The sequence below is a fragment of the Pinus tabuliformis genome, chromosome 1_2 (genome assembly GCF_031772625.1).
Source record: "Pinus tabuliformis cultivar Carrire ecotype Pingquan chromosome 1_2, CPIR1, whole genome shotgun sequence".
Classification (NCBI taxonomy): domain Eukaryota; kingdom Viridiplantae; phylum Streptophyta; class Pinopsida; order Pinales; family Pinaceae; genus Pinus; species Pinus tabuliformis.
Window position 1 is genome coordinate 1,088,278,807 of NC_142298.1, and position 12,915 is coordinate 1,088,291,721.

A 12,915-nucleotide genomic window follows, 5' to 3' on the forward strand; every position below is an offset into this window, starting at 1 on the left:
GTATGACGTACTCCTCCTCAACAGGAATGGGTTGGGTTTTGAATATTCATACTTCAAGAGCCTGTAACTGTAAATCAGATTCTCCGGCATCAAGTGGGTGGGTCCCAATCGAGCTAAGAGATATGTTACGTATCGAACCGAGCGAACACAGTGGACGTATATCCCTCATCTAATTAAGGTGTCGATTATTTAGTGAAATTATTGGAACTTCCAATCTTATTTAACTCAAAAATTTCGCCTAAAAATTGGAACTTCAAATATTATTTAACTCAAAATATGTGAAAGTACGTTTGAATATTTTCAAACATTCAGTCGTGTCTCTCTCTCAATTTGAAGGGCGGGCTCCAATAGGAGAGGAGAGGAGTAGAAAGTACGTTTGAATATTTTACAACTATAACCTTTCTTTTATTAAGAAAGAAAGATACAGTGAAACTCATGCACCTCTTGGAATTTGGAACTATTATTAGAAACACTCTATCTTGGTTACATTTATTCTCTTGGAGTAAAGAGTAAAAATGGATAGTTGCTCACATTTATTTATTCTAAATTTTAGATGTTGCGTCTGAAAGTTTAGTTGTTGAATTATTGAAGAGGAACGCTCTTGAGAACCACTGTTTCGATGGTGAGGCCCGGCCCAAATCCAAATAGAACTCCCATTTCCAATCCCTCTCCGCTGGTTGAACATCCGTTTTGTAGAGACCCCTTCCTCGTCTGATCCAATATGAAGTGGACGCACGCACTGGACATGTTTCCGTACTCGCTCATAACGTGCCTGGTGGGTATCAGTTTTGTGGGATCCAGATTGAGCTTGGCCTCCACCCGATCAAGGATGGCACGTCCTCCGGGATGAACAACCCAGAACAACTTGTTCCAGTCGGATATTTTGAACTGACTGAACGCCTCCACCAGACAGTTTTCAATGTTGGCAGAGATTAGATCCGGAACCGCGCCTTTGAGTTGGAAGGTCAGTCCGACCTCTCTCACCTTCCCACCGATGGCTCCCTCGCTGTTGGGAACAACTGTCTGGGCTGTCCAAATGATTTCGAAACAGGCCTTCTCCACTTGAGGGATGGGATCAGCTCCCACGATGAGGGCAGACGCACCGTCGCCGAACAGAGCTTGCCCCACCAGGCTGTCCAGGTGAGTCTCGGAGGGTCCACGGAAGGTAACGGCGGTGGTTTCACTGCAGATGACCAGCACCCGAGCTCCTCGATTGTTTTCGGCAAGGTCTTTTGCCATTCGAAGAACGGTGCCTCCGGCGAAGCAGCCATGTTGGAACACGCCCACTCTCTTCACACTCGGGTGCAGCCCCAGCAACTTGGCTACCTCAAAGTCTGCTCCGGGTAGATCCGGAGTCGTTGTGCTGCAAAATATGAGATGAGTGATCCCAGACTTGGACTGCCCCCACTCCTGAATGGCCTTTTCAGCGGCCTCTTTTGCCAGTCGGGGCACCTCCATAGCCAACATCGCCTGCCGTGCGTCCAACGATGGCACCTCCACGAACGCGCACACATCGGGATTCTTCTTGAGAATCTCCTCCGTGAGGTACATGTATCTCTGTTTTATTGCCGACCTTTCACCTGCATGGAGCCATATGTATGATGATTAGAAAAACTAACATCATTTTTGTATCCAAAATCTTGGATGATTCATGATTCATCACATGATTTAAATTATAATCAATCAACCTAATATCTGAAAAATATTACAGCCACTAAATATTACAATAATATCCGAAAAAGTTACCGCCACTAAATTTGAAAAGTAAGCAGTGCAGATTTCGGAATCTCTCACTTGTTTGACTAGCTGGGTGGCTAATGTAATAATAAAAGAAAGTTTGTGCTACGCTAATATTGATTAAGTATTGCAGATTTCAGAATAATATTTCTTCGCATGAAAACAGGACAGGTTGGTTTTTGTAATAAGAATAAAATTTCTTCGCATGAAAACAGGACAGGTTGGTTTTTGTAACAAGAATAATATTTCTTCGATCACATGATTGATTCATGAATCGCGCCAGAAACAGAATGAAGAAACTGAAACTGAAACTTACATATTCGCTTGAACTTGTCCTTGAGCTCTGTGTTATGCTCGTTACCGGTGATTCGAAAGTAGAAATCTGGATATGTGCTCTGATCCACAGCATTGGGTGGATTGGCAGTGCCGATAGCAAGGATCGAAGCGAAGCCATCTGCCCTCTGCAACTTCCTGAAACCTTCAAAATCAACGCCCCCCATCTCTGCTATGCTATGCTATGAGGAGGTTAAGCCTAGTACCAAACCCTGGACAACAAATCTCAATATTTACTCTACTTTGTTGTTCTCGTCGAATAGCTATAAGAATCTCTAAATCTATAGCTATTTTATACACTTTGATATGAGATTATTATTATTATGCATCAATATAATATAATATAATGGATGAATTAGTGCACGAGTCCAATACCATGGGTTCGATTTATTATTAATATCATTCTCTAATATAATATGATGACTTATGGTTGCTTTGTTTGAATATCTCGAGTCAACACCAACTAAACCATACAGCGATGTCATGGTCAATACCGTATCTTATTGTGAATGAATGGGTTTTGAATATTCATACGTACATACTCCAGGAGAGGAGACGAGACTGGAAATCATCAGAAACGTGATTGTGGACGACGAATATTCAGATTATCCATCAACTCGGTCGAAATCGAGTGACGCAACTGTGAAGCCGCCAATGTGAAGCCGCCCGCCAATGTATTTGTATTTGAGTGACACAACTGTGAAGCCGCCACTGAGGAAAAGGAAGAAAATATGGTGAGTGACGTGACATATCACATGAATCTAACCTCACCAACCTTCCTTCCTTCCTTCCTTCCTTCTGGTGCACTGCGAGGTAATTACAAATCCACCCAGTATCACATTAATCTAACCTCACCAACCAACCTTCCCTTCTGGTGCACTGCGAGGTAATTACAAATCCACCCAATATGGTCTTTGAAACAGATTATTTCCCAAACCATCTTAGTCTTTCAGACAAATTATTCATACTCGGGTTTTCAATGCGGGTTTGCTAGCCATGTGGCTGCTGAGGCGGTTTTAGTCTTTGAGACAAATTATTCATACTTGGGTTTTCAATGCGGGTTTGCTAGCCATGTGGCTGCTGAGGCGGTTTTCCACTGTGACGTCCTCCCTCCTCTCTCTTGTCAAATTTCCAAGATCGCTTAAGATCTCCTCATCTAACCTATCAACCTCCAAGATCGCTTAAGATCTCCTCATCTAACCTATCAACCTGCATAATGAGTAAATATATTCCAACTTTGAATTCTATTTACTAAAAACAAAAAAAGTCACCTAAAATTTGGAACTATAGCAAAGCCTAGACCGTACTTATAAATTATTTCACGATAGAATTGTTGTAAATCAAAATAGTCCATTTCAAAAGCATATAAATTACTTTAATTTTTTGAAATGAAAATAATTTTGGCAACAACTAAATCTTACCTCTTTATGGAGCACTAATAAGTTATTCTAAGTGGCATTGTTTTACTTGAATAATGGTGATGACTTGATATAAATTCACTTATAGTAGTTAATAATAATTGTCCTCCCTATCGCTATTGATTTGACAAGTAAATTATGATCATTTCTTTCTTTCTTCTTTTTCCTTTCACAAATACAACAAAACCATTATCTTATTATCTACTTTTATTACTTTTAAATGATTTTAGCATTTCTTAAATCTAATTATTTTCTTAGAATAAATTAAATAAAATCAATAATACATTTAAATTTATAAAATTAATGATATATGACAATAAAATTATATAATTAAATCTACTTATTTCTTTTAACATTCTATTAATGGTTTTCAAGCATGGGTGGGAGAACATGAAACGCCTGAAAAATCCTTTAGGATATTCATTATATCTCTATGAAGTTCCTTTCTTTTCTGTATTTAGTTTGTTTATCCATGAAGTTCATTTTTGGGTATTGATCTCTTGAGTATTGGTTAGTTGGTGTTGGTCTTTCATGATGTGGCAAAACTCTTCCTAGTTCCATTTCTCGATATTTTGTTTGGGCTCATTTAACTTCAGCTAACAGGGATGCATGTGGTTCCTTCCTTGCTCTTCACTGTCATTCCACCACCCTTCTATTTTCTTCATGAAGTTGGGGTTCCTTAGACAGAAGGCTTCGAATCTGAAGGGGAATTTCTTAGGACCCATTTTTAAAGTAATCTCCATGTGGATTGGCCAGTGATCATATCCCATGAAAGGTAGGATCGAGGTATCAAAGAAGATATACCTAGTGATCACATGCTCTGAGGTCAAGAACCGGTCCAAACGTCATGTGATTTGGTGGAATCCTCCCCTTCCATTGTTCTAGGTGTAGACTCCATTATTCGTCGACATATCCACAAGGTGCAGATCCGTAATGAGATCCCCAAATGCTTCCTTGTCTGCCTTTGTTTGACGGAGTGAGGTGGGAGAGAAAGGGAGATAGAGGAAGGAAGAGGGTGAGGATGTAAGAGAGAGAGAAGGAGAGAGGGAGGAAGAGAGAGAGGGAGGTAAGAATAAAGACACAAAGATCGAAAGGTGGAGAGAGGGAGAGAGAGAGGGAGGTAAGAATAAAGACACAAAGATCGAAAGGTGGAGAGAGGGAGAGAGAGAGGGAGTGATAAGGGAGATGGCAGGAGAGGGAGGGAAGAGAGATAGAAGGGGGGAGAGAGGGGGAGAAGGGGAAGACAAAGGGAGATGGAGAGGGAGGGAGAAATAGATAGATAAGGAGAAAGAGTGTGTATGTTTTTGGGGTGATACAGAGATAAAAAAGAGAGACAAATGGATAGAGAGATATAGATGGAAGGTGAAGAGAGAGATAGATAGATATGGAGGGAGAGAACATGTGTGTTTTGGTGGAGGTGAGATAAAGAGAAAGAAGTAGAGATAGAGGGAGATATAGATATAGATGGGGGGAGAGAAGGAATAATATTTCTTGCACTAGATGCATTGCTTTTAGTGTAGATGGTGATTTCTAATCCTATTTGAATGCTTGCATTGAAGGAGCTAAACTAAAAGACAGGGGAGAGGAATGAAGAGAGAAATAAGGAGAGGAGTGAGAGCGGGAGAGAAAGGTAATATATAACACAAATATGGAGGGGTGAGAGAGGGGGATAGAGAAAATTAGAGAGGGGGAGAGATAGTGACATGGTTGGAGGGAAGAGAGAGAGAGAGAGAGAGATAGAGAGAGAGACATGGGGGGCGAGAGAGGGAGGTAGGAGAGAAAGGAAGAGAGAGGAGGAGAGAGGGGGGTAGAGACAGGAGGACAGAGGGAGGGACAATCAAGCCCACTTAGCTTGCTACCCCGTTTGCAAAACCTTAGCAAGTATTGTGCCTCATGAACCATTCAAGAAGAGATCCCTTCATGCTTTTTTGAATTTAAGTATTAGGGGGTTTACACAGTGCATTATATTAGATATCATTTTGGGATTCAATTTCTTTAAGTAAGTCATTCACGTATGACCATTTCCATGAGAGGTAGTCGTAACTAACTAATTTCATTAAATTAGATATCATTTTGGGATTCAACTGCTTTAAGTAAGTCATTCACCTATGACCATTTCCATGAGAGGTAGTCGTAACTGAAAAATTGCATTATACTAGATATCATTTTTGGATTCAACTGCTTTAAGTCTTTCACATATGACCATTTCCATGAGAGGTAGTCATAACTGATTAATTTCTCATGATTTTTGAATAGTTCACTTAGCACTCATTGCATCGGATGTTACTCACAGGGGTGAAGAAGTGGGATTGAAAGTAGTGAAATGAATCACATAGCGTCAATCATCACCTCTAGGGCTTGCACCCGGTAACCAGGACTTCCCGGGAGGTCACCCATCCCACATCGCCTCTGGCTCAAGCACGATTAACTGTGGAGTTTTCCCCACAATCAAGCCCACTTAGCTTGCTACCCCATTTGCAAAACCATAGCAAGTATTGTGCCTCATGAACCATTCAAGAAGAGATCCCTTCATTTTCTTTGAATTTAAGTATTAGGGGGTTTACGCAGTGCATTATATTAGATATCATTTTGGGATTCAACTGCGTTAAGTAAGTCATTCACGTATGACCATTTCCATGAGAGGTAGTTGTAACTAACTAATTTCTCATGATTGTTGAATAGTTCACTTAGCATTCATTACATCGGGTGATGCTCACATGGGTGAAGAGGTGGGATTGAAACTAGTGAAATGAACCACATAGCATCAATCATCACTTCTAGGGCTTGCACTCGGTAACCAGGACTTCCTTGGAGGTCACCTATCCCAGATTGCCTTTGGCTCAAGCACGCTTAACTATGGAGTTTTTCCCACAATCAAGCCCACTTAGCTTGCTACCCCATTTGCAAAACCTTAGCAAGTATTGTGCCTCATGAACCATTCAAGAAGAGATCCCTTCACTCTTTTCTGAATTTAAGTATTAGGGGGTTTACGCAGTGCATTATATTAGATATCATTTCGGGATTCAACTGCGTTAAGTAAGTAATTCACGTAAGACCATTTCCATGAGAGGTAGTCGTAACTTACTAATTTCTCATGATTTTTGAATAATTCACTTATCACTCATTACACATGTGATGCTCACAGGGGTGAAGAAGTGGGATTAAAACTAGTGAAATGAATCACATAGCGTCAATCATCACTTCTGCGGCTTGCATCTGGTAACCAATACATCTCGGGAGGTCACCCATCCCAGATCGCCTCTGGCTCAAGCGCGCTTAACTATGGAGTTTTCCCCACAACCATGCCCACTTAGCTTGCTACCCCATTTGCAAAACCTTAGCAAGTATTGTGCCTCATGAACCATTCAAGAAGAGATCCATTCACTCTTTTTTGAATTTAAGTATAAGGGGGTTTATGCAGTGCATTATATTAGATATATTCAATTATGTTAAGTAAGTCATTCACGTATGACCATTTCCATGAGAGGTAGCACGCGCTTGAGCCAGAGGCTATCTGGGATGGGTGACCTCCCGAGAAGTCTTGGTTACCAAGTGCAAGCCCTAGAAGTGATTATTGATGCTATGTGATTCATTTCACTAGTTTCAATCCCACTTCTTCACCCCTGTGAGCATCACCCGATACAATGAGTGCTAATTGAACTATTCAAAAATCATGAGAAATTAGTCAGTTACGACTACCTCTCATGGAAATGGTCATATGTGAATGACTTACTTAATGCAGTTGAATCCCAAAATGGTATCTAATAAATACAAGTATTTTAAATATTATATGTTATGGTATTTATATTTTGTAACCATTTAATATTGATACATATTTTCAAAATGGATAAAATTATATATTTAATTATAATAATAGAATTGAAGAATTTAATAAAAAATATTAATTTACATAAATGTTATATGGTAGGTGGATCTATTAATTTTAAATTATAATTATGTGCTGAGGTCAAGAACCAGTCCAAACGTCATGCGATTTGGTGGACTTCTCCCCTTCTATTGCTCCAAGTGTAGACTCCATTATTCGTCGATAGATCCATAACGTGGAGATCCATAATGAGATACCCAAATGCTTCCATGTCTACCTTTTTTTGATTGATTCCTCCCTTCTTCTCTTCTACAAATGATATCATGTTGAAGTCACCCCCTACTATCTAGAGATTATATGGATACACTTGTCATAGTTTTGTGAGTTTCTAGAGGAAAACCCCTTTTTTCTCCTAAAATTTGAGGCCCATAAACGCCTGTCAATAGGACCCAATCTCTTGATCGAATATGGATAAATTTTCCTGTGAGTATTCTTAGGATGCTAAACCAATCCTCGAATAATATTTCAGCAGGGCTCCATTGGATAACTAGGCTTCCAGCACTACCTCTCGCATCTTGAGCTAGTGCTTCATAATGGGGTTTGTAACTCTTCAGAATTTTGTTTAGGTTTTCTTATGCAATCTTGGTTTCTTGAATCCCCATAGTACTTAGCTTCTCCCTTTTGAGCCTATCCTTCAAATACCTTTGTTTGCCCCTATTGTTGAGGCCTATTAAATTCCAAGATGTAATGATCATTTCATGGGTTTTCTAAGTTGGTGGAAGACCGCCGATAGTGGAACCACCCTTTGAGAGTTTACTACCATTTCTCCTACCATCTGTATGGATTCAGTTAGATTTTTCCTTCCTCTCTTTTTCCCTCCGTTCCCTTGAGATCCTTGTTCCAGAACTTGGCTTGCTTTCAATCCAAAATGTTCTGATTGTTCTATAGTTGTCATTCTTTACTTGGCCTTGTACTATTGAAAGGTGCATTTGTAGAGTTGTTTCTGGTCCTCCAGGATGAATCTCTCATCTAGATGCTCCCACTCATTCAATAATGTTCTCATTACTTCATATTCTATGCTAAGATCCTCCTGGTGGTTGTCGATCTCCATGTTGGCCTGATCAAATGTTTGCGTGCTGGCTTCTTTGTCTTCAGTTCCTCTTCCACTTTTCTCTTTGTAGTATTCCATCCCTTTTGTGGGGTAGGTTGGTTTTCCAGGCCTGTATTTTCATTTAGGACTTCAATACCCTCCTCCTCCTCCTATGGGATGTCATATCGATTGTTATTTCACAGGCCTTTACTACTTGGAGGCTGGTGGGGAGTTTTTTTATTCCTCTAGTTTAGTTTGTTCATTTGAACTTCCTGAAATCCCTCCACGTCCTATTCTGTTTTGGCCTAGCTATTTGTGTTGGGTGCTTCTTTAGGTTCAAACTGGTTGAGAGAGCATTCACGAAACGGGTGTGCGTACTCGTGGCATCTAAGACATGTGAAGGGTATATACTCATAGTCCAAGGGTTTCTGCCAAACGTTATCATGCTATTCAAGCTCAATGAATTCAAGGAGGCTCAGTTATATTCATATAGACGCAGATCTGAGCATAAGAGGTATATTTTCCCCACCACGTGGAATCTGCAACCTTAACAAAGTTTCCAATGGAGTTTCCAATCCTTGTTAAGATCTATGGATCCCAAAAGTCCACTGATAAGGAAAAGAATTTGACCCATACTAGTAATGCTAAGAGTTTGTCCTCATTAGGATTATAGCATTCTTTCCAATGCCTCGTAAAGAGACCTCCATTGTTAAAAAAGTATGGTACATTTTTGAAAACCCTTTTCTTGTCCTCCATATTGGTGAAAATCATGGTAAAGAAGCCTTTAGCCCCCAGTTTGAGCTCAATATGACATTTTGGATGCCATTTTTTTTGGACCATTTCACCAACTCACTTTCTGTTTGCCAAGCCCCAATAAATTTACATATCAGTCCATGGCATTTCATGTACTTCCTGTATATGTCTAGCTCGTTGTTAGGTATGAAAAATCACAGTTTTTTGGCAACCCGTGGAAGACACTGGCCACACAAGCGTGCTTGCCACTGGACACTGAGGATAGGAGGGCCTTTTTCATTTCGTCCATCATTTCCTGCCACCACTTCTCCTTGACTTCTTGTTTCGCTAGCTGTTATGTTTTGGTAGGAGGGGATCTCTCACCCCTCACAGCAGGTGTACTCATGCCTCTGTGAGAAGTCCAGAGTGGGGTAGGTGTCGATGAAGGGATCGATGCAACCGTAGGTCTGTTGAAGGGGAATCAGTGTTTTCACACTGAAACTCTAGCTGAGATCACATGTCCAAGGATATCCAAAACAATTTGATATATATTTATTTTGAATAATAAACTAGTTTTAAATTTTATAAAATATTATAATTTTTTGGGGGAAATATTTATATTTTAATCTTTTTATAAATAAAAATGGATATGTTTATCATAAAACATATTTATTAATATTAGAAAATGATTATGAATATTATGACTATAGATATGTTTTATATACTTAAATATCAAAATATTAATAAAAAATGCATATTCATATCATATTTATGAAAAATGTATATGTATGGGGATCAACTCTAAGCTTTATAAAATAATTTGAATATGATGTTTTATGGTATTTATATTTTTGAATCATTCAATATCAATGCAATTTCTTAAACTATTGGATAAATTTTAAATTAAATAAAAACATTTTAAATATTTTATTTTATGATATTTATATTTTGTAGCTATTTATTATTCATACATATTTTCCAAACACTTAAAATTATATATTTAATTAGGAGGTGTAATTTTTATATCTCTCCACAAACTTTAATTTTTAGTTAATGTCGGCCAAAATAACCATACAAAATAGATAAATAATGTCTCAAATACAATTAACTCATGTTTTTTTATATATATGTTGAACATGAATAGATCATAACTTTGCCTTCAACAAAAAGATTAATCACATTAAAATTATAAATTAGGTAAACCTTTAAACATCTTTACTCTTTACTAATTCAATACAATTTCTTAAATCAAAGTAAAAAGGTAAATTCAAGACAAAGAATATAAAATCTTGCTCCAAAATGTTTTAATATTTCTTTTAATTAAATATTTGTAAAATGAATCTTTAAAAGGAAAACCATATCGTATTTATATATTAAAACATTTAAAGCCATAAATATTTGCATATCAAAGTTGTAATCTTTGAAAACATTAATTTGATGTAGTTTTAATATAAATTTGGTTATCATGCCGCCTAAAAAATATGGTTAAATCTAATATTAATATTGAAATATTAATATTAATATTAATATTATTACTAAATCTAATATTAGTATTAATATATTATAATATTAATATTATTAAATTTAATATAATTTAAAATTTGTTGTATTACAATATATATTAACTCTAGATATATATGGGAGGGAAGAACAAAGACATAGAGAAATAGAGGTGGAGAGATAGAGGGAGTGAGAGAAAGGGAGAGAGAGGGAGGTAGGAGAGAAAGGGATAGAGAGGAAGGAAGAGAGAGAGGACTTGAGAGGGAGGGAGAGGAAGAAGCAGAGAGGGAGGGATAGAGAGATTGAGTTTGAAGGGGAGAGAGGGAGGGAAGAAGAAATACATAGAGAGAGAAAGTAGAGAGAGGGTGTGTATGTTTTTGGTTTAGATAGAGATACAAAGAAGTATAGATGGAGAGAATGGGGGGAATAATGAGAGAGAAGGGGAGAGGGAGGGAGATAATGATAGAATTGGGGGGAGAGAGAGCGAGAGAGAGGGGTGGGAGAAAAAGGAAGGAAGAGAGTGAGGATGTGAGAGAGAGAAGGAGAGAATAAGGAAGAGAGAGAGGGAGGTAAGAATAAAGACACAAAGAGAGAAAGGTGCAGAGAGGGAGAGAGAGGGAGTGATAAGGGAGATGGCAAGAGAGGGAGGGAAGAAAGATAGAAGGGGGAGAGAGGGGGAGAAGGGGAAGAGAGAGGGAGATGGGGAAGGAGGGAGAGATAGATAGATAAGGAGAAAGAATGTGTATATTATAGTATTTATATTTTGTAACCATCTATTATTGATACATATATATATATATATATATTTAACAAAAAATGGTTGATTTTTATTTCGTGAAGAAAGGTTGGCCCGGAGCATAAGCACGACTATTACATAGTTCTTCAGCATTTTTCTTTCGGGCGGCACAACATCAACAAAATCTGAATGGGTTCGTTGGCCATGCAAAGAAAAACTAGCTTAAACAATTGTTTCTGGTGTAATTACATAGGGATCCTTGTTCGATACATAGAAGCCTAAAAAAATGGGAAACATTTTATAATCCAATTCTGATTCTCTCTGATAGGATAAGACGAGACCTGAAGGTGCCCAGAAATGAACCCTGCACACATTAGATCTGAATCATCTAGTTATGGAACAATTTTGTTGAGCCATTGTTTTATCACGTTGCTTATTCGTTGAATCCATGGTCGCATTGAATGTGACAAGCACGATATAAGGTTTTGACTGTGTTGCTAGAGCAGATATGTGACAAGGCCATCCATTCATTAGTGATTAGGAGTAGCAATATTGTGTGATGCCTGCGCCGGTTATTTGGAAAATCATGGAGACATAAGCTTTGTCAGATGGAGGGCGTAACAAGGAGATAATTTCCACCAATGCCTTGTTCTTACATGGCTCTAAATTCTATCTTAAGGAATAGGGTGCCATATTGTTGCTTCATCTTTCTTTGAAACATCACCTTGAGCTAAGAGACATCCCATGTTTGTGCTTGTGTCGAATTATTTGTTTAGACTTCGGAGGATGTGGTAGAATGAACTAGTAATGAAGTTCTGTAGTGCTTTCTTGAGTCTCTCAAGGGTCTTGTTGAAAACTGAGTTATTGAGATGATCACCTGTGTTTAGGATTTTTATCAGGATTTCCTAATCCCTGAAGAATTGAATATTTTTTCCTCTGTTCCCCTTAGCAAGCTGACAAGCTTTGAGCAGTCCTAAAATTCGTGCCTAGTTGTTAGTTCTTTGTCCTAGTCCCTAACTGAAGCTACCTTTTTTGTGCCTGTCTGGGGAGAAGATTACACCCCATGCTCCTAATATCCTCGGGTTTCCTTTGGAGGCTCCGTCAAACAATATCGTGACTTTGCCTTGTTTCTTCCACCACTTTTGAAAATCCAATTCAGAGGTCCGAAGCCACCACTCTGAATTGGGCAAGGCCGAGAGGGGTTCTTTTTATTGTTAGCATGCCTCAAAGACTCACTAAGCCAGCTGATCTCTTCATGGAGGAGTGTATTATCTGGCTTATGAGGTCAATTCTCAAAAGTTTGCAACAACAGTGCTTTCTCTTTGGCAACCACTACATTGGGAGATTGTAATCTGTTATTGAAGATGGATTCATTCCTAGCTAAACACAGTTCTCAAGAAATGAAATTTTGAATTGCATACCAAATTTTGGCCCACATTGAAGTGAGGGGAACACTCTTCCTAGGAGGCGAAATGATTAGCTACTGAAAGCTGCGCTGGGATTTGAGCATTCAACCCGAGCATTTCTTGCATCCATAATTCTT

At 38.6% G+C, this 12,915-nt stretch overlaps 1 protein-coding gene across 1 annotated transcript; it reads right to left on the reverse strand.

Annotated features, from left to right (window-relative positions):
- Positions 1 to 414: 414 nt before the first annotated feature.
- Positions 415 to 2,360, reverse strand: LOC149209965 (pinosylvin synthase-like). The gene is made up of 2 exons (XM_089396565.1): positions 2,054 to 2,360; positions 415 to 1,580 (listed from the first exon to the last, which is right to left on the reverse strand). The coding sequence occupies exons 1-2, from the start codon at positions 2,235 to 2,237 to the stop codon at positions 583 to 585; spliced, it is 1,182 nt and encodes a 393-aa protein (XP_089252691.1). The 5' UTR covers positions 2,238 to 2,360; the 3' UTR covers positions 415 to 582.
- Positions 2,361 to 12,915: the final 10,555 nt, after the last annotated feature.